The 27,208-nt window shown below is 42.7% G+C and overlaps 2 protein-coding genes across 2 annotated transcripts; one reads left to right on the top strand and one right to left on the bottom strand.

Moving 5' to 3' along the window:
• The first annotated feature begins 3,991 nt into the window (after positions 1 to 3,991).
• LOC112217860 (left-right determination factor 2-like) lies at positions 3,992 to 7,172 on the top strand. Its single transcript, XM_024378451.2, has 4 exons — positions 3,992 to 5,656; positions 5,900 to 6,146; positions 6,269 to 6,508; positions 6,642 to 7,172. The coding sequence occupies exons 1-4, from the start codon at positions 5,386 to 5,388 to the stop codon at positions 6,964 to 6,966; spliced, it is 1,083 nt and encodes a 360-aa protein (XP_024234219.1). The 5' UTR covers positions 3,992 to 5,385; the 3' UTR covers positions 6,967 to 7,172.
• A 3,113-nt stretch (positions 7,173 to 10,285) lies between these two features.
• Positions 10,286 to 23,480, bottom strand: LOC112217859 (heterogeneous nuclear ribonucleoprotein U). Its single transcript, XM_024378450.2, has 14 exons — positions 22,846 to 23,480; positions 21,779 to 21,893; positions 19,530 to 19,609; positions 19,148 to 19,287; positions 18,591 to 18,690; positions 18,206 to 18,318; positions 16,232 to 16,495; positions 15,889 to 16,008; positions 14,334 to 14,462; positions 13,874 to 14,042; positions 13,150 to 13,428; positions 12,468 to 12,865; positions 11,950 to 12,213; positions 10,286 to 10,931 (listed from the first exon to the last, which is right to left on the bottom strand). The coding sequence occupies exons 1-14, from the start codon at positions 23,300 to 23,302 to the stop codon at positions 10,881 to 10,883; spliced, it is 2,679 nt and encodes an 892-aa protein (XP_024234218.2). The 5' UTR covers positions 23,303 to 23,480; the 3' UTR covers positions 10,286 to 10,880.
• Positions 23,481 to 27,208: the final 3,728 nt, after the last annotated feature.

Here is a 27,208-nt window from a genome sequence, read left to right as displayed (position 1 = left end):
CGGTTGAAAGTTTCTGTCGGCTGAATAAGCGACACCGGTTGAGCGTTCCTACAGCATTTCCTTCCAGAAACCGTGAGAAAGTTGTCCGGCTGCGGGGACTGTGCCAGGGGATTTATACTACTATCTGTACTTACTGGTGGCACAGACGCTATTTCATCCTTTCCTACACTGAAATTACCCTTGCCTAACGATTCCGTCTGAAGCTGGGCTTGTAGCACAGCTATCCTCGCCGTAAGGCGAGTACAGCGTCTGCAATTAGAAGGCATCATGTTAATGTTACTACTTAGCTTCGGCTGTTGGAGGTCCTGACGAATCGTGTCCAGATAAAGCGTCCGGAGTGAAAAAGTTGAGGAAAAAAATATATATATATATAAACGGTAATTAAAAAGTAAAAACCGTAAAGTTGTCAGGTAGCAAAATAGGTTTTGTTGCCAAAGGCTACATAAATCTACTGCTGTACCAAATATGGTGTGTTTACCTCAAAATAGTCCTTTTAAATTGTAAAATAGTGTTGCCCTATGTGGCTATTTAAAGAAATTGCTGCCACACCCCCCAGGGGCCAAATCTGGGTTGGCTCCATAATCTAAATGTTTTCAGGGTCCATAAATCTAACTCTTAGCAAATTTGTAGCCTTCATCTTAAAACAATCCTTCTGAATTTCAAAATAGTGACACCATTAGGTAGCCATTTAGAAAAATGGCCGTGCCCCAGGGACCAAATCTGGGGTGGCTCCATATCTAAATATTTTAAGGGTACATGGCTAGAAGAGATCCAGCTTTTGTCAAATTTACATAAAAATATTTTGGGGTGTTTTTTTTGTGCATTTTAGCTAACTCTAACCCTTTTCCTAACCTTAACCTAATTATCCTAACCTACTAAGTTAATTCTCTTAACCTGCTACGAAAAGTAAAATCTGACAAAAGCTGGATCCCTTCTAGCCGGGACCCATGAATCTACCTCTGTGCCAAATGTGGTGCTTTTATCACAAAATACATGATGGTTTTGCTTCGCTGCCCCACTGCCATCCCCGACATTTAATTTTATTGTGTGTAGTTTTTATAGATGTTTTTACTTCGTTTATTTAAGGGCTCATAAATAAGCAGTTCACGGTAAGGTCTACCTGTTGTATTCAGCGTGTATTCGGCATTTCATTTGATTGGTATAGAATGGAATGACACATTTAAGAATGAGAACAGGCCCTTTAATTGCATAACACAATTTATTTTTGTATCTGCACATTGCATTGAGTAATGCTACATTCATAACCAAGTGGGAAGGTAGTAATTACCATTTGTGAAATAGTAAATACGAGTTGGGTGCATCACGTTTTGAACTGGACAATACAATCAAACATGGAGGTCATTAAAATGTATATCCAGAGCTGCTTTCACTTTTTTTTAAATGAAATTACAAGATGTTGTGAACACAGCATTAGCAAGCAACAAACACTAAATAATTTTGGGATAGATCACAAAGTAGTTTACATGGCTAGCTTTTTTCTTTAGTTACCAGTCAGGAAAATTTGAATAATCTAATAGATTTTCATTTTTCAATGGACCTCACCAGATGTCAAATATGTGAACTATTGACTTCATTGATTGACAATATTATTCATTATCACCGCATTATCTTCCAGCGTATCAGCCAATGTTTGTATTCTTGCAGCTTATTATCAGAAATAAAAGTACTGCTAGCATAATATGGTGTTGCCGAGCTATCAACATGAAAGGCATTTACATTTCAAAGACAATAGTTAAAACATGTTATGTGTTTAACAGTTGGAAATAGTGTTCAAAAACGATATTTTATTTTGTTAAAAAATCTTCTACCACCCCTATGATGATCGAGAAGGTATAAAACCATTGCGTTATATTCTGTGCCATTAAATATGCGTATCGGTGTTGAAATAATAAAGCAAACATGTTTATTATTATATTTTCAACACAGGCTAGTACTAGGCCAAGGAAGTGGCAAATTGGATCTGATGACATATCTTGGAAAAACCGCGCCCCCTGGCGAATCTTCACAGCCATCAATTCTGTATAATTACTGGATGGGGATGGTTGCCTTGTAGGTTTGATTCAAGGATATTACTTACGTTCGTTCATTCGTTTACCGCAGGGCTCTCGAACTCTGTTCCCGGAGATCTACCGTCCTGTAGGTTTTCGCTCCAAACTTAATCTAGCCCACCTGATTCTAATACATAGCTGGTTGATAAACTGAACCAGGTTAGTTAGTTTACAACTGGGATTGGATCGAAAACCTATAGGAGGATAGCTCTCCGGGAACAGGATTGGAGAGCCCTGGAACTTCATCGACTCCTTTAACTGATGTTTTGAATCGAAACTAGTTGCAAACAGATACCGATTGTAGATTTGACAATCATCCAGAAGGTAATTAAAAGTTACTTTAGTTGATTTACATCATGTTTGTCAAACATTTCGTAACAATGTCAAATATGAAATCTCACCTGTCAATTAAGCATCTACAGTAGAAAAATGTATACTATTGTAGCCTAGGTAGAGCATAGAGGCAATTTGATACAATATTCCTTTTCAAGATAGTAAGTCTCCAATAGTCTCTGAACAGACAGAAATAAACTACTATGATAAAACCAAGTAGTCATATTCCTTTGGAGACCCTATTAACTGTGATAAAATATAATTAGGCTATAGCCTTGTCAATTAAATAGCCCATACAACTGACTGTCCAGCCTGGTCTGTTGGTCCCTGCACAGGACTATTGGCCAACATTGGCCACTTGAACACTGGGCAATTAGCCTACAAGTAGAGCAATTCACGTGTAAACATTGCATTTCTTCAATATTTGATGTTGAGATCAGGCAGGATATAGCATAATTAGGAAGTTAGTGACAATAGTGTAATGTCATTTAAATCATGTGGGCTACAACTTCAATATTGACTTTTACACACAGCTTCATTCTCTCATTTGAGATCCTCAAAATAATAGGCCTGGCCTGCTGATTTTGTGCTGAAGTGAAGTCCATGCAAATGAACAGAAACTCATACACTTTACATTTTGATAAATGTAATTTTAATCTCTTTCTCTAATCAATTCAAACCATGGAAGGAGAACGGATGTTTGATTTTACAGTCATGCGCATCATTATACCATTTTGTAATGTTTAGACGCATAGGGGGGATTTTATGTTTCACAAAAAGGAAGCGGATCACAGATAAATTGGACAGCTTTTCTAATGCAGATGTGAGATGTTAACTAACACTTCTGTTGTTGATTGTAGGAGCTGGCAGGCCTCTGATTGAAGAGGAATGGCACATTGGGAGAATCAGATGCATCTGTGCTTTGAACCAGCGCCCTGTCCTGTCTTGTCTGTGATTGAGAAGGGAAGGGGGAAAGACTGACAAATATCACACAAGGTATTTTAATTTACTAAATTAGGGGTCCAAATGGAAGGGAAAGTTTTGTGCTTAAAAGAGATCACTGAGATCCATAGGCTATGTATAGGCTGACCTAATGCATCTGGTCTGAATTCACATGTCTCCTGTGGTGTTTCTAATCATCAGACAATCTTATTGCATATGCTAAATTTACATTACCAACTACTTTGTTAGTGAAAGGATCACATGTTCACTGGTGTGGAAATTATTGTAGCCTATAATGTGTATATAAGTAGTATTGATTTGAATATTTCTTAAAATGCAAATAATTGTTTCACATGTTTATGTAGACTTTAGGATGTAGTGATTGATGTATGCAGATTGGGTCAAATTGATGTCATATAATTTGGTGCACATAGGCAGTGTACCAGGTAAAATGAATCATGCATAGTTTAGGTATTTGACAAGTCTATTTGACCCAGGTCTGGATGTATGTAGCCATACATTTCAGGCACTTTAACTAATAAATGGGAAACAAGTTTCAAGCTTTTATTAGTCGTATATACTGTACAGGATACACATGGTGTACATTATCCAACCAAATGCTTACTTGCAGGTTCCTTCTCGACAATGCAACAACAACAATAAAATATAAGAATATGAACATAAGGTAAATGGCTCACTAGAATAAACATTTTGTAACAGCCTTGAAAACAGTAGTTCCAGAGGAGGGCATTGAGTGTGGTCTTCAGATGCGGCTAACAATGTCCCCCTGACAGTCATCTGTCATTTACTCTTCCTGTGTCCTCCTTTAGTCTGTCTGACATCTCCGAACAAATAAGCCCCAATACACAAACACAGACTAGGGCCCACTCTAGGAAAACCAGCCCCTCTTCTTATGTTTGTGTGACAAAATAGGCAAGGCAAACCCTGCAGTGGAATAAGATAATCATCAACATGTGAAGAGCCTCCCAATCCACATCCTTACTCCGGCCCTTGGATTAACTGTCTGTTTGGCTAATCATTTTAATCTGTCCGAGGGGCAGAAGGGGTGATGGGTTTGGAATAAACATCTAATCCCCTTGGCCCCTCCTCCCCACACAAGTGATGGGCCATACATGGTGCCCCTGATCAACTAAAATGGCTGCTAGACAGACATAAATAAACACTGACAGACAGTTGCCAGACTGGGCTTGCTTTATATTGTCCAGTGGAATGTACACATCAGGGTGTGTAGGCTGTGTAGGTGTGTAGGGTACAGCACAGGTTCACACGGGCAGGGTCTGTCTGGAACACCTGTGCAGACGTAGACAACAAGAAGAAGAGTCAATGGGAAGGCATTTGTTATAAATATATATTATATATTAAATGTACTTAAGTATTGACCAAAATATTTGATCAATCAGGTGTCCATCCTTTGGGATATTTTAACATATAGGAACATTTAATACCAACCAATTTGTAATCATCTCATCCTGCAAACTAACATTACTTAGAACTATACTACAAATAGGCTACTACATGTATGCCTCTGGATCAATTCAATATTCTCAACCCAATAACTATGCTGTGTTTAGGAGTTTTCTTACTGCAACTTATTCTTTTTTTTTGCCACAAACATCACTAGACTTCTCAATGATATGGAGGAGACTGTATTTTACAAATGCTTTGTATAAAATTGAAGGATATAAATTGTATAAAATCCCTTTACGATTTTAGAGGAATGGTGTTTAAATGAATCTATAAATTATACTGATACAATATAATCTGGTGAAATAGTTGCCGTTTAAAGTATGGCACTTCTGATGTCCTGATGGGGACGTTGTTTTTAATGTCACACTTTTGTTGAGATAGTCTATCGTTCCCCCTGCCCAACCCCCTCATTCTCAATATGCGAATGACTGACTGGGAGGGCCAGGTGTTTATAAGGGCCCCCTGATGTCAGGGGACCACTTTCTCGCTCTGAGCTTCTCTGCTACTGTAGTTGTCTTCTCCTTGCTGGACAAGACACCCGTTGGGAAGATTTATGATGGATTTTCTCCGTGCCTGCGTTTTGTGTGCTGCGGCTTTATTCACCGTGTCCAAAGCTTTCACGCACAAGGACATGAAGGATACCCTGCTTCAAAAACTAGGACTGGATGAAGTTCCGAAAATTCACAAAAGGGATTTGGAGAATCTTGTAATGCCTGCGCACATTAAGAATAAATACCTGTCAATGCTGAAGCTGCACCACGAAAGGCGGCGCAGGTCTCTGCCAAGCTTGGCGGGGATTCTGAGGGGAATCCCAGGAAATGCAGGTAAGATCATTTTCTAGTAGGCCTGCTTGAGACATAAATATATCTGATTTATATATTTATATATAAAAATAGCAATATATTGCTTGGATGTTATACATACTTGTTGCAGACCGAGTTTGGCACAGGTGCACAAATGACTGTTTTGGGTACTCGCATTTTGTTGTCACTCATAGTTTCAACCCATGCATGTTAGTGAGCATTTTAGACTCAATACTTAATACTTTCTATGTTCTGTTCTATTAGACATCTATGGGGAGTTTGTGTACTCGGACACCACTCGGCAACGGATGGTCTTTGACATGGACACCCGCATCCCCCATAATAGCGAGGTGACCATGGCCGAACTGAAACTGTACAAGAAAGCCCCTCCTCACAAGCGCTCCATGTCCGAGAGGAGGAACCACCGTCCGGTTAACAACGCCAGAGTCTCCATCTACTGGGTAGAGATGCTGGAGAACGGCTCCAACACAACATCTCTGGTGGACTCACGGTAAGATTTTACGCAAAGCCATTTCATGTCCAGATCATTTCCTTTAGGCAATGTGTTGTTCTTTGTTCTTATAATGTAGAACCTATGTGCAAAGTTTTTAATCAACCATTTATTTCCTGTAGGTTGATCCCCATCCATGAGACTGGCTGGATAAGCTTTGATGTCACACAGGGTGTGCACTATTGGTCAAAGACGCAGCAGAAAACACCTATGAACCTAGAGGTGTGGATCGAGGGCGAGAGACCTGGCAGCTACGCGGCAGAAATGGCCAAGAGTGTCCACTTTACCACCCAGGACCAGACGGAAAACACCTTGGGAAAACCTGAGCTGATCCTCTACACACTCAACCTCGAAGAGTTTGGGTAAGGCGCGCTTTGTTATACAGATTCAAAATATTTTTTAAATATTGTTACGTTGGTCCAGTAACAATTACCCTACCTTTACGCATCAATTAGTGCAAGTTAACTAACGACTCCCTATTCATTTTCTGCTTAGGTCTCGAGGTGACTGTGAAATCAATCCAGATAAGGACACGTGCTGCAGAGAAAAATACTTCATCAATTTCCGCGCGCTCACGTGGACCCAGTATTGGATAATCGAACCAGCGGGCTACCAGGCCTACCGATGCGCTGGAGGGTGCAAGCAGCCCAAGCGAAACTACGGCTACGGGGAGCGGAAGTGTACCATCGCGGAGAGCGCCCCGCTGCCCATGATGTACCTGGTAAAGAAGGGTGACTACACCGAGATAGAAGTGGCCGAGTTCCCCAACATGATCGTGGAGTCGTGTGCCTGCACCATGGACAACATCTCCATCGTTTGAAGTCAAGCGTTGTAGACTGGGCAGGGCACCTCCAAATGAACTCCAAGTACTTTTCTATTGAAAGTGGGAATATAATAAGAGGGAGCATGACAGATCTCTTGAGACAAATTCTATTCACAAGCACTTTGTATTATTTTTTGTAAATAATTCATTCATAATTTAGACTTCATGAGTTGTATACTGTATTACTCAGAAAAAACGGTCTGATTTAGTCTCAAATGTTATATTTTTAAGCTGTAAATACTATGGATGATTTCAGAATTAAATATACTTTTTTTTAAATTAAGAAGTCTGATTTTGTTATTATTTTCCACAAGGCATGATTGGGAAAATCACACTCAGGCTACAGACCTCAAGGCATCCTTACACCCATCACACTATGTCAGGCTATAGTCATCAAGGCATTCTTACACCCATCACACTATGTCAGGCTATAGTCATCAAGGCATTCTTACACCCATCACACTATGTCAGGCTATAGTCATCAAGGCATCCTTACACCCATCACACTATGTCAGGCTATAGTCATCAAGGCATCCTTACACCCATCACACTATGTCAGGCTACAGTCATCAAGGCATCCTTACACCCATCACACTATGTCAGGCTACAGACCTCAAGGCATTCTTACACCCATCACACTATGTCAGGCTATAGTCATCAAGGCATCCTTACACCCATCACACTATGTCAGGCTATAGTCATCAAGGCATTCTTACACCCACCACACTATGTCAGGCTACAGTCATCAAGGCATCCGTACACCCATCACACTATGTCAGGCTACAGTCATCAAGGCATCCTTACACCCATCACACTATGTCAGGCTACAGTCATCAAGGCATCCTTACACCCATCACACAAACAGTACACTTGTCTCCAGCTAAGCCTATACCTTATCTCCCTATTTAGCACTGTATTTAGTTGGTACTAAGTCAATAACAGATCTAATGACTAATAACTTCTTTCAGTGAAGGAGCATTAGGTATGCGCTGGCATGGTTAAACAGATTTGTTGATCATCGGCTTCCTGAGTGTGCTGGCTGTTTGCTTCCAATACACTGTCACAAAATCTCAGAGCGCATATTTACAGCTCCATGTTTACATCTGGTTTAGCAGATAAATAGGCCTCAGATATAGTCCTGTGAAGAGAACTCTGTAGACAATATCAAGGCTCAATTTGCAGCCTGCGAGGGGGGTCTTGTCATTTTAATGGGGTACATAAGGCTTTAGAGCTGAGGGCAGTCTGGGTACACATCTCAGTCAATACCAAGAGACAATCCCAGGCACCCTGTTGTGTGCTCCTGGTTTGGAAAAGCAGCTGGTGTCATCCAGACTTCTGAAATGTTAGATTCAGCAGCAATAGGCAGCTAAGTTTCCTTTTACATCACGTTCAGATATAAAGTTAACCTTAAGGGCAGGTTTCTCAGACACAGATTAAGCCTGATCTTGGACTAAAAAGTACTTTTAATGGAGATTCTAAATGAATATTTTTAGTCCAGTCCTAGGATTAACTGTGTCCAGGAAACCTCCCCTTGGAGATTGAGGGAGAAGCTCTATTTTGTATAATAAAAAAAAATCAATTTCATCAGCATCATTCACTTTATTGACAAAAATACTTGAAAAACATAACTGAAACACAAAATATCAAAACATTTTTTCAATAAAAAGAGAGATCTCAGCAGGGAGATAAGCCAAAAGTTACCTACAACTTAATGAGTATATTAAATTGAATAGTACTCAGTTAAGTAATACACATTGCTGAAACAAATGACTTTAATGAAAAATGTATCTGTTTGGTTGAGTTATTTTTCACTTGCTTTATCACGAAGCATAACGGAAATCAGTTCATGGTCATCCATACAATTTGGAATGATAGAGAAGAAAAAAGGTGGTCAACTATATACAGTACACCATGTTGATAAAATGTTAAATAAGCTAAGGAAACAATCACAAAATGGACTCGCAATACAATTGTTTTCAGTGATCTAGAAACACAATGTTATAGTGGAACACACATCACTTTAACACTGCTGGTAGGCTACTCGGCCTGAGCTGCATGAGGTTAAATGGAAGAGCTGCCATTGTCCAGCTACACCGCCACCAATTCATTTGATCCGAGGGTTCACACAACTTAACCATATGACTGACTTGGTTTGAACCTGGATCGTCTGTGTGACAAGACTGTTAGCCCACTGATCTTAAGCCAACGCTGTAGCATTCGGGAGTTAACGCAAGTCTTCAGGTCTCTGGAACCTCCATTACACACACACACACGCACTACAGAAGGAGAGTTTTGAATGTTTCAATGTCGCGCACATCTAGTATCAGTGAGGGTGGTGGGTATACACTGACATGACGTAGCCCTTTATTTGCTGGTGTAAATGCAAACTGCTGTAGTTTTTACCACCACCCATTTTCAATATAGCATACAACCGAGTGTTGAACATGTGCTAAACCAGCCACATAATTTATATACTCTTCCATTAAAACAGTGGTTTAAATTAGCCTGGTCCCAGATGTTTGTGCTCTTGCCATCTCCCATTGACAATGAGTGACAAGGAGTTGGCATGATAGCACAGACTGGCAATCAGGCTAGGTTCAAATAGCACAGAACATTAAACGTAAACAATGGGAAAATGGTTTGTTTGGTCATGTAGGACTAGCCTAATGTGTAGTCTTATTTACAAAAGCAGCAATCAAAGCTTAACCAGGTTATAAAAATGCCACAACACCAAATAAACATATGGAAAAATTAAAAAGCACACTTCAATCTACACCCGAGAAGCAAGCCTCGTCAGGTTCCACAATCAGTAATGTGCCCTAAATATCAAGACATATACAAAATCACAAAATGACAAGGCATAATGTAGTGCTAAAATGGCTTCCAATATCCTATGGAAACAACGGTCCTATAGAAATGACTTTGCTCAAATAGTTATTTAAAGTACAATGCATCCAGATGAACAGGGGTGTCATCAAAAACTGAAAACGTTTGCAAAGAAAAACTAGTTTCTATTGGAGGAACTCCGGTTTCAAAAGCTCCCTCCCCGTTTAACTTGCTCCCTAGGGAATACACCCCTAGTCGCTCTTGCAAAAGATTCTCAATAAGAATAAACTATATCATTGAAGATGAAAAGAAAAGCTAGTTGTGCATCAATGGATGAATTACATCAATAGGTAGCATAATGTGAAGCGCCAACTGTGGTGAGATGAGGGCGGATGTCCTTGTTGTTTGAAGTAGCAAACCAGGCCATTGCCCATTCAAAAGGTACTTTAGGTAACCTTTGAACTCAATTAAAAGTCATAAGCCATAGAAGTTTGTAAAAAAGCAAATATGTTGTTTATTGTAGATCTATGGAGTTTAGATTACATGCTTGACGTTATAATGAAAAATAACAATAGACAAATCTAATAATGGCGTTTGACGCAAAATAACTGTTTGTTGCTTACGGACTACATATACAATCACTAACAATAATATTGCTACCATGCCTCAAAAGATGGTTCCTTTCAGTTAGTAAGTGTTCTCACTCCTTATACAAACAAACAATATTTACATTTAGTAAAAAAAGAAAAAGAAAAGCACAACCATGAAAATCTTTCAAACATTTCACTGAAGCAGAGCAAAAATGTTGTGGTATATTTCTCAAACATGGGATTTTTTTAAAAGCATGGGATTTCTTTAAAATTTGGAAAAATATCATAAAATGTACAAAATCAAATGAAAAAACCCATAAAGCTTCAAAGAGACTCCTTTCCTCATGTGGAATGTTGCTCCATAGTCTTGTCGTATTTTTTGTTTTTAATTTAAAAGTTGGTTCTAGAAAAAAAACAGGTGGTGGGAGAGACGGACGTCTGTGGCTCGTGGTGAGTTTCCATTATTTTCCACCAGTCCTTTTGATCAGAAAGTCTTTAATAGTATCCTGGCTGATACTGCTGTCTCCATGGCTTCTGGTTCCATAACTGGGGACAGAGATACAGGGAGTTAGACACAGACAGAAATAAATAGAAACATATATATATATACATATACATATATATATATATATACATATACATATACACATACACATATACACATACATATATATATATATGTGTGTATATATGTGTATATATATACACACACACACACATATATATATATACACACATACACACACAAAAGTATGTGGACACCCTTCAAATGAGTGGATTTGGCTATTTCAGCCACACCCATTGATGACAGGTGTATAAAATCGAGCATACCTTACTGAGAGCTCAGTGACTGTCAATGTGGCACAGTCATAGGGATGCCACCTTTCCAACTAGTCAGTTCGACAAATTTCTGCCCTGCTAGAGCCGCCCCAGTCAACTGAGTGCTGTTATTGTGAAGCGGAAACATCTAGGAGCAACAACGGTTCAGCAGCGAAGTGGTAGGCCAAACATGCTCCTCGATTGAAACACTCATCACCAAGTTTCAAAACTGGAAGCAACGTCAGCACAAGAACTGTTTGTCAGGAGCTTCATGAAATGAGTTTCCATGGCCGAGGTGCCACACACAAGCCTAAGTGCATGTGCAATGCCAAGCGTCAGCTAGAGTGGTGTAAAGCCATTGTACTCTGGAGCAGTGGAAACGCATTCTCTGGAGTGATGAATCACGTCGTCCAACAATCGTCCAACATTAGTCCCCGACCTCACTAACGCTCGTGGCTGAATGGAAGCAAGGACCCGCAGCAATGTTCCAACATCTAGTGGAAAGCCTTCCCAGAAGAGGGGAGGCTGTTATAGCGGCAAAGGGGAGACCAGCTCAATATTACTGCCCATGAATTTGGAATGAGATGTTCAACAAGCACATGTCCACATACTTTTTTTAGTGTAACTTGGTGAGAACCACATGTACATTTTCCCTCAAAGCAGTTACCAGCAAAGTCAGTGGTATCAATTGTAGTACAAGGCTAACAAGTTAGGATTTGCCCTTCGACATCAAACAGAAACTCACCCCTTGCTGCCAGCTCTGGTTGAAGGCCTGAGCCTTGTCCATGCCAAATCCAAAGCCTCCACGTCCTCCAGCATTCCTGCTGTCCACAAATCCCCTGCCACGTCCTCCAGCGTTCCTGTTGTCCCCAAATCCCCCGCCACGTCCTCCAGAGTTTCTACTGTCCCCAAATCCGCCACCACGACCTCCAGCACTCCTGCCATCACCAAATCCGCTGCTCTTATTGCCGAAGTTTCCACGGCTGCTGCCTCCTCTGGGCTGGAACCCCTGGGGAGGGAACACACTTATTAACATCTCCCTATTCAATTCACTATGGTAACATTAACCTTTTCTAACACTATTTGGATAGTCTCCTAAAGATGGTTTAGAAATGTTCAACTATCCACCAACCCTAATATTAGCAAGTTGCTAATATCAACAAGTTGCAGTTGATAGTTTGAGCATCTGCACACCCTCTATAGGGGAATATTCAAATAAAGCAGGACCAACGTGTATTTCTCCATTGCATCAACCCAACCCACCTGGTTAAAGTTGACCCGGTTTCCTCCGCCTCCCCGGCCCATGTTGGCTCCACCCCCGGCCCATGTTGGCCCCACCCCCGGCCCATGTTGGCCCCACCCCCGGCCCATGTTGGCCCCACCCCCCGGCCCATGTTGGCCCCACCCCCGGCTCATGTTGGCTCCACCCCCTCGGCTCATGTTGGCTCCGCCCCTGTTCATTGGTGGACCGCCCCTGTTCATGGCTCCACCTCTGTAGCCCATGTTGCCCCTAATTGGTCCCCCTCTTGGGGCCCCACGCTGGGGGGCCATGAGGCCGCCGCCCCTGTTGAAGTTGCCCCGGTTGGCGAATCCACCCCTGAAGGCAGGAGGGGGCATGAAGCCTCGAGGGGGGCGAGTGAACCCACCACGAGGACCTGGAGCTGGGTGGGGGCAGACATGTTGGAGACACACATTAGACCGGCAGTGCATCTTTAATGATTAGGAAGCCATTTCTCTACTACTCAATAATTAAAAGGAGAAATTAAAAGTGTAAGGGCAGAGGCCTTTGATTGGAAAAAGTGGTTTGATTAGACTTCACCTGTCCAGTTCTATCAGATAAGTGCACACAAAACAAGGAACATTTTAGCAATTGGTTGCGAGGCTAAAACTGGACCAAAACGTGCCATGCAAATCCCTAATCTGACCAATATGGCCAACAACCCACCTCCTCTGAAGTTGCCCCTCTGCTGGAAGCCTCCTCGTACAACTCCTCGCTGGCCAGGTCCTCCTCCGCGGTTGAACTGGTTCTTGCCTCTGCCTCCACCCCGGACAACACCTCCTCTATTGGGGGTCAAGGCCCCCTGGTTGGGCTTCTTCTCAGCCGGCAGGGCCGCCTTGCTCTCCTCCTTGTATTGCTCCACTAGCTTGGAGGACTCCTCCTTCTGCAGCTCAGCGTAGCTCACCTCAGCGAAGCTGTCGCCCTCCTCTGGCAGGGTGAAGAATCCTACACGAGAAGAGCCATTAAACGATGGCCAAGTAACAGCCCCAATGAAAGACTAGCGTATGAATAATAGCTTATGATATCCACCATAACAAAAAAAAAATAGATTTGAAGTGATGAAGGATCATGGAAAGCGCTGTGTTCTTCCCACCAGGTCCAGAGGCAGTGCTAGTGCCCCTGACAGAGTTTAGGAGAGGGTCACTCTGCCCCCCTGATGTGGCCACTTGTGACACAGACAGCTACGACTGAGCAAAGCGTCGAGGGGCTAGCCATGCTTATATGAAAATGAGTACGTTTTTTGGGAGGTTAAAATCAGTGTACGTGTCCTTACCGTATTACTACAACTTTCTGAAGGCTTCTGGATTAGTGATAACAAGCTAGCTAGCTTTTTAGCACAGGAGGCCAGTCTACTTTTAACACTTATTAGTATAGTAGCTCACGTCGTTACCTTTCATTTTGAGGAGAGCGTGCTCGGGGACGTCTTTGCCATCGCTCTCTGCCTTCTTCTGGGCCCTCTCCTTGTAGTCGTCGTCTGAGGGGCAGACCACCACAGCCTTCCGCTGGTACCCAGCAAACAGACACATCTTCCTCTTCTGGCCTGGGGCAGACAGGTTGGTCTGGGGAGAGGAAGGATGAGGGAAATGACTAATAATGTTGACTGATTGTGGGAGTAGAAATAAAAAGGATTTGGGCTGCTTTGTTGGCACTTTATATAGGCCAGTGCTAGACTGTCTCTCATACAAGCCTTTCTACCCTATATGACATACTCATCAGTATTTACATACAGTGTACCGTTTGTTCCATGTATATTCAAAGATTAATACTTTTTTCACAATAAGACAGACTAAAAGGTCAGTTTAAAGTGTATGAAATCATTGGCTGTGATTGTATAGAATATGAAGACTTACATGGTCCAGGATATAGTTCCTCTTCTTGCGAGCAGCGATCTCAATGAACTTGCCCAGGAAGAGAGGAGCACGCTGGGAAATGGCCGTGAGCTTAGTTGTGTCCTTCGCCTGACGCTTCAAGCTTCCAATCTACACAGAGAAAAATGAATAGCTGTGCCACAAGATACCACATATACATAGGAAAGGTTATAGGTCTACCGTGCCAAATGACCAGGGACTGCTTATACAACCATTAGGATCGGACCAATGTTCCCTCTAAGCTGCGCACAGCTCCTCCAGGACTGCCACGCAGAAGAAATATCAGCCCGCACAGAGAAGCACGAGATTAGAAATTTGAGTGAAGTTCAGAGTTCTCCCCCTTAGTTTTAACTATCAACCTATCCCTTTACTTTGGGAATTGTGTTCAAATCAATGCAAGAGTCACTTTCAAAGCAACATCCCGAAACAAAATTAACTTTGCAAGACTTGGTATGCAAAACTATGCAAGAGACTGTTGTAGGCAGAACGCATCGGAGTAGGATTCTATTGTAATGACATGCACGAATCAAACCGTACTCTACACAAACTAGTGCAGCATAACAAATCAGAGCTGCAGTAGGCCTATATGCAAAGAGACCATTGCCATATATGGATCTGTGCCACTCACTTTGAGCTGGAATGCATTTACAGCATGAGTGGTCGTGAGTAGATGCACTTGTTTTGAGATCAAAGTGAGAGCTGCATGTAGTCACGTATGAACATTTTGTTCACATCCTTAGCTAGTTAGTGAGTTATTAGCCCCGTTATAGATCATTTGTAGTCAACAATGGTGGAGGGATTGCGCCCTACGTGCTTCTACACCTGCATTGCTCGCTGTTTGGGGTTTTAGGCTGGGTTTCTGTACAACACTTTGATATACCAGCTGATGTAAGAAGGGCTTTATAAATATATTTCATTTGAAGAGAACAAAACATGTACAGGTCTTTGTCTTAAAGGGCAGTGTTGTATTTTGAGACAGGTTTGAATAATCTATGTAGCCAATAGGCAGAGGGTAGCATCATTTGTCTGATTCTGTAATAAAGGTATAGGATTAATAATGCATTTTATTTTTAAAGTGGGGCCTTGCATCAAACATTGTCACCTTGTCTGATATACAAGTGGATAAACAGGTTAATGTAGGCTGAATGATTGAACAGTTATTTCCGTGTTAAAATGTTAGGGATGCATTTTCTCCATTGTTTTTGATGGTTGGCCACTCTGGTCTACATTATAATGAAATAGCTATAGTAGCCTACTTGACCACTGTCTGAAACTAACTTAAAGCAGGTACAGCCTCAGTGATCACAGTAAATGTGCGCTGGAAGTTGCAAAGAATTTTCACAACATTCAAGTTTGCGCTCAGACCTGAAATTTGTTCAGTGCCTACATGTTTTTTTAGGGAACATTGGATAGGACTGGAAGTTAATTTCACAAACTAAATTGACAGACAACTAGAACCCATTCTCAGAACAGTACAGAGAGAACACATTCTAAAATACTGGAGGCTCCAAACACCATGTGTCAGAACAACACTGACCATCATCTTCTCCACGATGGTGTCGCTGCCCAGGATGTAATATTTCCCAGGGTTCTCCTGGATGTGCTTGTTCACCCAGGTGGTCTTTCCTGAGCCGGGCAGGCCTACCATAGCAATCACCTAAAATAACACACATACACACAACAGATCAGTAACTTTGGTAGGAGTTATGCACATACAAGTGAGAAAAAGGCGCACCGAATGTTTTATTTTGTGTATTTGTTACATTTTGCCAGACGTTTATTCTGAAATACTGGTTGAACCCAAGGATAGATCCCATTGCTAGTGAGGCCTTCGTGTCAAACAAGTCACTGCCAGTGACGTTATGGGTTCCCATCATTACCTCACACTCCTTCTTGGTGTTGGGTCCCTTGGGTCCGCGGACACGGTCGTCCATGGCAACCTGCTGCAGGAAGGTGTAGCCCTCTGGCTGGGGGAAGTAGGGTGTTTCCATCTGGCCAAAGTTGAACTCCACAGAACAGTTGTGGCAGATGACATGGGGGAAGAGAGCTCTCCCTGCCAGGGACTCCTTACTGACCTGGAAGGCCACAACTGGCTCCTTACCATTCTTAGAAAAGGAAATCTCTACCTCCTCACCCTCAAAGTTCTGCAATAGAAAAAAAATATATACATGTAAATAAATCTAAAAAAAATAAAGGGAACACTTAAACACCACAATGTAACTCCAAGTCAATCACACTTCTGTGAAATCAAACTGTCCACTTAGGAAGCAACACAGATTGACAATAAATTTCACATGCTGTTGTGCAAATGGAATAGACAACAGGTGGAAACTATAGGCAATAAGCAAGACACCCCCAATAAAGGAGTGGTTCTGCAGGTGGTGACCACAGACCATTTCTCAGTTCCTATGCTTCCTGGCTGATGTTTTGGTCACTTTTGAATGTTGGCGGAGCTTTCACTCTAGTGGTAGCATGAGACGGAGTCTACAACCCACACAAGTGGCTCAGGTAGTGCAGCTCATCCAGGATGGACCATCAATGCGAGCTGTGGCAAGAAGGTTTGCTGTGTCTGTCAGCGTAGTGTCCAGAGCATGGAGGCGCTACCAGGAGACAGGCCAGTACATCAGGAGACGTGAAGGAGACCGTAGGAGGGCAACAACCCAGCAGCAGGACCGCTACCTCCACCTTTGTGCAAAGAGGAGCACTGCCAGAGCCCTGCAAAATGACCCCCAGCAGGCCACAAATGTGCATGTCTGCTCAAACGGTCAGAAACAGACTCCATGAGGGTGGTATGAGGGCCCGACGTCCACAGGTGGGGGTTGTGCTTACAGCCCAACACCGTGCAGGACATTTGGCATTTGCCAGAGAACACCAAGATTGGCAAATTCGCCACTGGCGCCCTGTGCTCTTCACAGATGAAAGCAGGTTCACACTGAGCACGTGACAGACGTGACAGTCTGGAGACGCCGTGGAGAACGTTCTGCTGCACGCAACATCCTCCAGCATGACCGGTTTCACGGTAGGTCAGTCATGGTGTGGCTGCCCAGCCCCCCATGTGCTCGCCAGAGGTAGCCTGACTGCCATTAGGTACAGAGATGAGATCCTCAGACCCCTTGTGAGACCATATGCTGGTGCGGTTGGCCCTGGGTTCCTCCTAATGCAAGACAATGCTAGACCTCATGTGGCTGGAGTGTGTCAGCAGTTCCTGCAAGAGGAAGGCATTGATGCTATGGACTGGCCCGCCTGTTCCACAGACCTGAATCCAATTGAGCACATCTGGGACATCATGTCTCGCTCCACCCACCAACGCCACGTTGCACCACAGACTGTCCAGGAGTTGGCAGATGCTTTAGTCCAGGTCTGGGAGGAGATCCCTCAGGAGACCATCCGCCACCTCATCAGGAGCATGCCCAGGCGTTGTAGGGAGGTTATACAGGCATGTGGAGGCCACACACAATACTGAGCCTCATTGACTTGTTTTAAGGACGTTACATCAAAGTTGGATCAGCCTGTAGTGTGGTTTTCCACTTTAAATTTTGAGTGTGATTACATACATATATAATCTGTCAAAATACACATATTTTTTAAGCTTGTAGTTTCAATGGAACATTGACAGGTCAAAATGTTTGGTACCAACAAGGAAGTCATCAAACCAGTTTAGGTGGAAATGTTTTACTTTATGAACAGAGGGTGTGGCAGAGAAATCATGTTTTCATATAAATAAATATTTTGTGTGCGTTTGCCTCATTGATGAGGAATTCTTGACATCACAGAAAGGCTGAATTAATTTTGAAATCGGCCTGTCCATTTACATTATGGAAACCATTACAAATAAATGGAGGCCGGTTACTTACGATGAGGCAGCAGATGACGTCGTTCTCATCGTAAGTCTCTCCAAAATCTTCAGTCACGCAGTTGGTAGTCTTCTTGCCTTTGCCAGAGTAGGCATAAGAATGCTCCTCCTCACCTGCAATGACAATACAACTCACATCAGACATGATACACAGTTGACTGGTTCAGGGAACTAAAAGTAGAGAACTAGAAATGTATCATGAAATTATTTCTGGATTTCAGTGTTTCTGCACTCATTTCATAGTCACCTTGCAAACTACAACTGAAACCGGCTATATCATTTCAAGTTACACGTCATGCTTCCTAACAGCCTTTAGAGAGCGCCAACACCCCATAAGGACCATTCTATTTTTAGAGAAAAAAAACCTATAGAATGATAATACTGACCGAGGAGCAGACTGCCAGTAGCCATGGACCATCCAACCTGGACCTCATGGACCTCCATGTTCTTACTAAAGATGTGCTTCACTGGAATCTTCTCAGTTAACTAGAACCACAATAATACATTGGTAATGTTAGTATGATGGCATACAAATAAATAAAAAATTACATTAATGCTAAATAGTGATTATTTTGCCTTTATGGCCTATTTATTTTCTTACCTCCCTACATTTGCACACACTGTACATTGATTTTTCTATTGTGTTATTGACTGTACGTTTGTTTATGTGTAAGTATTGTTTTTGTCGCACTGCTTTGCTTTATCTTGGCCAGGTTACAGTTGGAAATGACAACTTGTCGTCAAATGGCCTACCTGGTTAAATAAAGCTGAAATTAATAAATAGCCATTTGAGGGCACAACTAGGTGATAAAATCTGATGGTTCATTTATATTATAAAATGGAGAAAAATGATTATGGGTTTCTGAGGTCAAAACATTACGAATTCACAATTACTAATGAAATGACAACTGGGCTAGACAAGAGAAGCAGTGTTTCTCCTTACCTTCATCTCGTAACAGGCCTTTCCCTGGGTCAAGCCATACGAGGCCCTGCCCCCAGACCAAAGGTAGGCAAAGCTCTCCATGGTGAGAGACGACGCGCTGTACCGGTCCCGGGACACCTTGAAGTGCAGGTCGCAGTTATCTGATGACAAACAAACACATCAATTATTCAGTTATCTTCTCAGTTCCCTGACATGCCATATAGTGTGTCCCATCACACATTGGTCTTTAAGCCGTATTCCTACACACTAGAAGAGATGTGAGAATATTGAACGACATGGCAAACAGACAGCGAGGTGGAGCTATGGCTTCTGAGCAGGCGTTTGTAGAGTGATTAAATAAACCCAGCACTGTCGGCCACGCTATACACCAAACATCACTCACAGTTGTCCAGACAGACTGTTGTATCGTCAAACTCTTCATCTTCCTCTTCCAGGGGTGGCAGTGGAGACTTGAGACTAGACCTGAAAGAGAACAAAGCCAGTCAGTAACCATGTCAGAGAATTAGAACCTGTCGCACGGAACCAGAATGCCCTACCAGGGTGGCCATCCGGTTGGGATGACCTCTCTGAAGAAGAGGGCATCGATGGAAATAGTCAAGAAGAATATGGACGGAAATAGAACTCCCAACATTTCAGCTTCTGGGGTTTGGTGTATTTTAAAGAAATCACGACAAGACAAATACATACCTGCAGTGGTCCACTGATGCCTCAAAGAGATGGAAAATTATTATTAAATAAATATATTTTAGTCCTAGGGGCTATATTTCTTATTATAAAAAGCCTTAATAGCCAATAGGCCTTCTTGTGTGCAGAAACTGTGTTTATGGCTGTGGAGATTCCTGGTAGGGTCAGGAAGGATAAAAGGATGCTGGATGTATTTAACTGTGTGGCGCTGCTCTCACTAAAGGTGAAAGCTGCAGCCCCATGGTCATGGAACAGAGAGGCAAACAAGCTAGTTCCACATAACCCAGATGGCCTTAAACTGTACTCTAGGGACTATATGATAACAAGCGGAATATTGTGCTACACTGACTTAAAACTTTAAGGAATTCAGAAACAGAATCAAGCTGTTTCCCAGGGGGAAGAGTTGTTTATAAAACTAGCTTACAAATATTTACACTAGCGAGGATTACAACATGAGGATAAATGTCTGTACACAGAATGTAGACGGAAGCCTTTGCAGGATTAAACACTGCCTCAGGATTAAACACTGCCCCGGGCACAGGAAGAGAAACACCATAATGTAGCATTGACAGAAAATGTGAGTCTCTGCACCAATTAGAACAAGAGATAGTCATGTGGGGGGGGGGTTAATTCACATTTGTATCAACACTTTTGGGTTGGTAATTTTACTCTGTCCTCAAATGCACTGTGCTTAGATTAACATGTAAATGAAGTGGTCATTTGTATTTTAATAATTTAGCTGACACTCTTACCCAGAGCGACTGACAGTAGAGAGTGGGTAAATTGGGTTGCACATTTCTCTCTACAATAGACCTGACTATATATGTAGTCGGGGAACCACTAATTGCACCATCTTTGGCTTATCTACACATTAGTCAGACTGCACTCAGACCAAGGATCATATAGTCTTGCCAGAGGTTATCCAGGGTGGTGCGATGGAGATTCCATGATTGATTTAGCCAACAGCTACTAAGGCCTCTGCTGCACAGTCAATGGTTTCTTAGTTTACACCAGTCAGAGCAGGTTTTCTCAACCCTGTTCCTGGAGAGCTACTGTCCTGTAAATTCAGTACAACCCTTATCCACCGCACCGGATTCAAATAATTAGCTGGTTGATAAACTGAACCAGGTTAGTTACAACTGGGGTTAAAATGAAAACCTACAGGAGGATAGCTCTCCAGGAACAGGGTTGAAGAAACCTGGACTAGAGTGACATCTTGATGACAAGATAACAGTCCAGTTGGTTAATGAAAAAAACAAATATAGTTCCAGATAAACATGGAGGCGGTTTCCCAGACAGATCAAGCCTAGTCTTGGACTAAAAAGCTCAATGGGAATCTCCATTTGAAGTACCCTGGAAACCAGCCCATGATGCACAGTGTGACTGTACGGCGAGAAAGCATTCCTGTAAAAAAAAAACATCAACCACACTGAATAAAATGACAAAGTGGAGAGAGACAATCAGAAAAGACAAATACTATGCGAGCAGGTACAATGAGCAGTCCGTGGAGAGTACCAATCTGCAACTCGAGCGTCCAGGAAAAAGTTCTACATCCTTGTACCCTTACGCAACCCCCCCCCCCACTACTCTCTCATGCATTTATTTTTTAGCAGTGTTGCGTCACCTTGTCAGTGTACACAGTAAACCTTCCTGCACAAAGAGACCGAATGGGGAACAATAGAACATTACTGTTCATTCCTCTTGCTATATTATGCAGTCCATTTAGGGGTGCATGTGGTCACTGCATGGGTTAAATGGTAAGGTTCATTTAAAAGCCAGGGATGACCCTCAATTCAAACATGTATGAATCTTAAGTAATGTTGACAAAAGTAAGTTAAGTGAGGGTTTTGTCGCTAGTTAATGCATTGGCGCTTAAAGCCAATACAGTTCACATAGCTGTGATGGCGCTTCAGACATACCAAAGGCCATTTTGTCTCCCATCCTTACCAGCTGTATTTGTTCTCTTCAATAAATTCAAAGTAGCCCCTTCCATGTTCCTCCCGGCGTCTCTTAACACCCTTCTTATTCTTCTGATCAGCATTCGTGTCTTTGTCCGCATCCCCTTTGGAAATAAAAGAAAAATATAATGAGGTGCTCCTTTATTGAAAGGATAGGTCGCACTGTGACTGTGGTAGGGTTAGCCCACACAGATGACTAACTACTAGTCCATTAGGACTTCATTACTTTCATTGAATGTGATGGAAGACAGTAGAAGGCTAAGGCTGCTTTGACCAGGGAGTAAGGTTGGTTACATTGTAGCCGGCCAACAATTGGAGGACATATGTAAGGAGATGTAACGTTAAACACAGTAAAATGGGTACAATAACCCAGCTACGGTTAGAGTTACAATTAATTTAAAAAAGGTCAGAGAAATAAGACCATTGTCCACCCGTCTCAGATGTTGCGGTCAATACAATAGCATACTGCGACAAGTCAGGCAAAAAAAACAACTGCAGACTATTTTTGATTGACCCCCTTCCCCCACAATAGCATTAGCGACTAACTAGCTAGTTAGCCACTTCTTGCTCGTTCATTCAAAATATCGTAGCCAGCTAGTGTTATCTAAATCAGATAACTAGCCAACTACTGTTTTCAAATACTTGCCTTTAGCTACGTTTCTAGAACCAGTTTGAGAAACCGTTTGTATAGGAATTTAGGATACTCCGAGTCATATAGTTTAGCATTTAGAACCACGAGCCCACCAGCGCCTGCAGAATGTTGTCCACCGTCCGCTAGAATCGCGAGCTAGCTATTCTAGTTAGCAACTACACAAAAGAATGCTAACTATGTTAGCTATGCTAACCACCCATTCGGCTAAGATTACATCAAGCGTGAGTCCAATGGTAGTCTCCATGCAGTACGTTAGGACCAAGTTAAACAATATTACCCCAATTTGCTAGCTACACTAGCCTATCTAATCAATATACATCAATCCGGCTTCACGAAAACACCCCGTATAGCAAAAAACATGTGACAACCAGTCCAGGGATTTTCAAATGGAACCAGCGACTCACCCTCTGCTGGCTGATCTCCAGGCTCACCATCCTCTGCGTCTAACGTTATTTTCTCCATGTCGTCCACACCTTCCTTCAACATTGGATCCATGTCTTCATCTTCCACCTCGCCCATTTCGTCGTCCTCCTGAGCGGCGTTCTCCTCGCATTCTACGGCGGGGTCTCCCTCTCCGTTTCCATTCTCCTCCTCCTCGTTGGCCTCCATGCTTTCTTCGACCGGATCCTCGTCGTCTTCTTCGTCTTCCCCCATGTCTTCTTGATCATCAGCGGCCCCAGAGCTGCCTCCCTCCGCGGCCTCCAGCCCAATGGGATCATCTCCAGCCAGGGCCTCTTCGTCAAGCGCGGCCTGCAGCCGGTCCATCAACTCGGCCTTCAGCCCCTTGTCAGACAGCTGACGCTTTTTCAGCTCGTCCTTCAACTCGTTAACTTTCAGTTTTTTTACGTTAATTGAACTCATTTTTATATCTGTATAAAAATACTAAACTGAAACACGATTTAAAATGACAAATATGGGAAATTCTGTAAGGACGCCACGCTATGCAAATTGATGTAGCTGCTAGCTATATTTAACTGCGCCAAATGGCAGTAGCGTTACTAGCACTTTTCAATGGCAGAAGGGCTTGTCGGCGCAAATGGTGGTACCAGACCCCTCCCGTATTCAAGTGTTGGGGAAGGACATGGGCGTGGATTACCGTAATAACTGATAGAGCAGCTCAAAGGACTAAGAAATATAAAATCTAATTTGATTTGTCACATGCGCCGAATGCAACAGGTGTAGAGACCTTACAGTGAAATTCTTACTTACAAGCCCTTAAAACCAACAATGCAGTTTTAAGAAAAATACACAAAAAAAGAAATAAAGTGACAAATTATTAAAGAGCAGCAGTAAAATAACAATAGTGAGGCTATATACAGGATACCGGTATATAGTCAATGTGTGGGGGCACCGGTTAATCTAGGTAATTGAGGTAATATGTACATGTAGGTATAATAATTAAAGTGACTATGCATAGATAATAATAGAGTAGCAGCAGCGTAAAAAGGGGGGGGGGCAATGCAAATAGTCTGGGTAGCCATTTGATTACATGTTCAGGGGTCTTATGGCTTGGGGTAGAAAGGGAAAGAGGGATACCAAGACAGTTGTACAACTGAATGCCTTCAGGTGAAATGTGTCTTCCACATTTAACCCTACCCCTATGACTAGGGTGGCTGGAGTCTTTGACCATTTTTAGGGCCTTCCTCTGACACCAGCTGGTAAAGAGGTCTTGGATGGCAGGAAGCTTGGCCCCCATTTTATTTATTTTTCTGTGATTTTACCAGGTAAGTTGACTGAGAACACATTCTCATTTGCAGCAACGACCTGGGGAATAGTTACAGGGAGAGGAGGGGAATTAATGAGCCAATTGTAAACTGGGGATTATTAGGTGACCATGATGGTTTGAGGGCCGGATTGGGAATTTAGCCTACCATAAGTGCCATGAGATCTTTAATGACCTCAGAGAGTCAGGACACCCATTTAACATCCCACCCGAAAGACAACACCCTACACAGGGCAGTGTCCCCAATCACTGCCCTGGGGCATTGGGATATTTTTTAGACCAGAGGAAAGAGTGTCTCCTACTGGCCCTCCAACACCACTTCCAGCAGCATCTGGTCTCCCATCCAGGAACTGACCAGGACCAACCCTGCTTAGCTTCAGAAGCAAGCCAGCAGTGGTGTGCAGGGTAGTATGATACTGGTATACGGCCCAGTGATGTACTGGGCCGTATGCACTATCCTCTGTAGTGCCTTGCAGTCAGAGGCCGAGCAGTTGCCATACCAGGCAGTGATGCAACCCTTTTGAGGATCGGAGGACCCATACTAAATATTTTCAGTCTCCAGAGGGGGAATAGGTTTTGTCGTGCCCTCTTCATGACTGTCTTGGTGTGCTTGGACCATGTTAGTTTGCTGGTGATGAGGACGCCAAGGAACTTGAAGCTCTCAACCTGCTCCACTACAGCCCTGTCGATGAGAACAGGGGAGTGCTCGGTCCTCCATTTCCTGTAGTCCACAATCATCTCCTTTGTCTTGATCACGTTGAGGGAGAGGTTGTTGTCCTTGCACCACACGGTGAGGTCTCTGACCTCCCTATAGGCTGTCTTGTCGTTGTCTGTGATCAGGCCTACAATTGTTTTGTCTTCGGCAAACTTAATGATCCAAGCTGTCTATGCGCATTTTGGAGATACCAAGCACAGCAGGCTACATTTTTAGCCATGAAAATAAATAAGTACATTAAAAATGACCCCAAGGACACACACACACACACACACGTATTCAATTATCTGTCCATAAAGACCTATTCTGAACAGTGGAGGCTGGTGGGAGGAGCTATTGGAGGACGGGCTCATTGTAATGGTTTACATATGTTTGTTGTTTGATACAGTTCCATTAATTCCATTCCCATAGGGTGGCGCACAATTGGCTCAGCGTTGTCTGGGTTTGGCTGGGCTAGGCTGTCATTGTAAATAAGAATTTGTTCCTAACTGACTTGCCTAGTTAAATAAAGGTTAAATAAAAAAACAAAAATGATCATTTACAATGACCGCCTTCCCACCATTCTAAGAATAGATCCTCTTCCTGCCGACCCCTCACTTTCTCATCCAATGGGTTTTGAGAAGGAGGTGAGGAGAGAGGACGCGAGGAGAATGCAATTGAGATTCTCCCAGACTCCCCCTTAAAAGATCACAAAGAGTCACTCCAACTCCTTCCCAGACACTCCAACCATAAAACCCACAACATGACTTTGTGGCAGCTTGGGGAGAGTTCAGTTCACTTGAACGTTTACTACGTTGCGGAACGATTTACTGAATGGCACATTTTCCCCAAACGTTCTTGTACATTCTTGAACATACTTTGAGGTACATTTGCTCCATTTGGTGTGTGTCCCGAGGTGTGGCTTGAAACAATGACTGACATATTTTGGTTAGCTCTCGACCCCAATTTCAGTCATTGCCCAACCCCCTCAAATCTTCAAAAAATGCATTCAGGTTAGAAGTTGTGGTTGGGTGAATTGCTCATAAATATTCCTTTTGGGGTTGTGTAAATGATCCCCAACATTTTGGGGGATCAGGTACAAGTCCACTGCCACGCTCTAATAATAAATGTATGTGAATCACAAAGAAATACAGCTCTGAACTGTGAGTTAGCTCACTGTGATAAGGTGCCTAAATCCTGACATTTATTGCCACTTATGGTGTAAATTTGAATCCACAACAGGCCGCAAAATAAATTATTTGCAATGTCACATTTATTGCGGTATTGTGTTGGGAGGAAAAGTCATTATCGTCTTGAAGATCAAATCCTAGAGTTGACAAGGTTCAAATCTGTTGTTCTGCCACTGAACAAGGCAGTTAACCCACGCTTCCTAGGCCGCCATTCAAAATAAGAATTTGTTCTTATCTGACTTTCCTAGTTAAATAAAGTTTAAAAAACAACGCGTTAGGTTTTTATACAGTACCCAAAACCAATAAACCAACGTGTACAGCCGTGGCCAAAAGTTGAGAATGGCACAAATATAAATTATCACAAAGTTTGCTGCATCTGTGCCTTTAGATATTTTTGTCAGATGTTACTATGGAATACTGAAGTATATTTACAAGCATTTCATAAGTGTCAAAGGCTTTCATTGACAATTCCATGAAGTTGATGCAAAGAGTCAATATTTGCAGTGTTGACCCTTCTTTTTCAAGACCTCTGCAATCCGCCCTGGCATGCTGTCAATTAACTTCTGGGCCACATCCTGACTGATGGCAGCCCATTCTTGCATAATCAATGCTTGGAGTTTGTCAGAATTTGTGGGTTTTTGTTTGTCCACCTGCCTTTTGAGGATCTGACCACAAATTCTCAATGGGATTAAGGTCTGAGGAGTTTCCTGGCTATGGACCCAAAATATCGATGTTTTGTTTCCCGAGCAACTTAGTTATCACTTTTGCCTTATGGCAAGGTGCTCCATCATGCTGGAAAAGGCATTGTTCGTCACCAAACTGTTCCTGGATGGTTGGGAGAAGTTGCTCTCAGAGGATGTGTTGGTACCATTCTTTATTCATGGCTGTGCTCTTAGGCAAAATTGTGAGTGAGCCCACTCCCTTGGCTGAGAAGCAACCCCACACATGAATGGTCTCAGGATGCTTTACTGTTGGCATGACACAGGACTGATTGTAGCGCTCACATTGTCTTCTCCGGACAAGCTTTATACCGGATGCTCCAAACAATCAGAAAGGGGATTCATCCGAGAAAAATACTTTACCCCAGTCCTCAACAGTCCAATCCCTGTACCTTTTGCAGAATATCAGTCTGTCCCTGATGTTTTTCCAGGAGAGAAGTG

Source organism: Oncorhynchus tshawytscha, linkage group LG18, assembly GCF_018296145.1.
Source record: "Oncorhynchus tshawytscha isolate Ot180627B linkage group LG18, Otsh_v2.0, whole genome shotgun sequence".
Taxonomy (NCBI): Eukaryota; Metazoa; Chordata; class Actinopteri; order Salmoniformes; family Salmonidae; genus Oncorhynchus; species Oncorhynchus tshawytscha.
Note: the sequence above shows the minus strand (reverse complement) of the source record. Positions and strands in the feature narration are given on the sequence as shown.

What these genes read in the sequence shown, in the direction of transcription:
- LOC112217860 (XM_024378451.2), top strand. Translation starts at nt 5,386, where the DNA reads ATGATGGATTTTCTCCGTGCCTGCGTTTTGTGTGCTGCGGCTTTATTC. An exon ending in GGGAATCCCAGGAAATGCAG is followed by an intron (nt 5,657 to 5,899) that starts GTAAGATCATTT and finishes CTGTTCTATTAG; the next exon opens with ACATCTATGGGGAGTTTGTG. An exon ending in CTCAACCTCGAAGAGTTTGG is followed by an intron (nt 6,509 to 6,641) that starts GTAAGGCGCGCT and finishes TTTTCTGCTTAG; the next exon opens with GTCTCGAGGTGACTGTGAAA.
- LOC112217859 (XM_024378450.2), bottom strand. Translation starts at nt 23,302, where the DNA reads ATGAGTTCAATTAACGTAAAAAAACTGAAAGTTAACGAGTTGAAGGAC. An exon ending in ACACCAAGAAGGAGTGTGAG is followed by an intron (nt 16,009 to 16,231) that starts GTAATGATGGGA and finishes GTGTTATTTTAG; the next exon opens with GTGATTGCTATGGTAGGCCT. An exon ending in GAGGGGCAACTTCAGAGGAG is followed by an intron (nt 12,866 to 13,149) that starts GTGGGTTGTTGG and finishes GCCCCCACCCAG; the next exon opens with CTCCAGGTCCTCGTGGTGGG.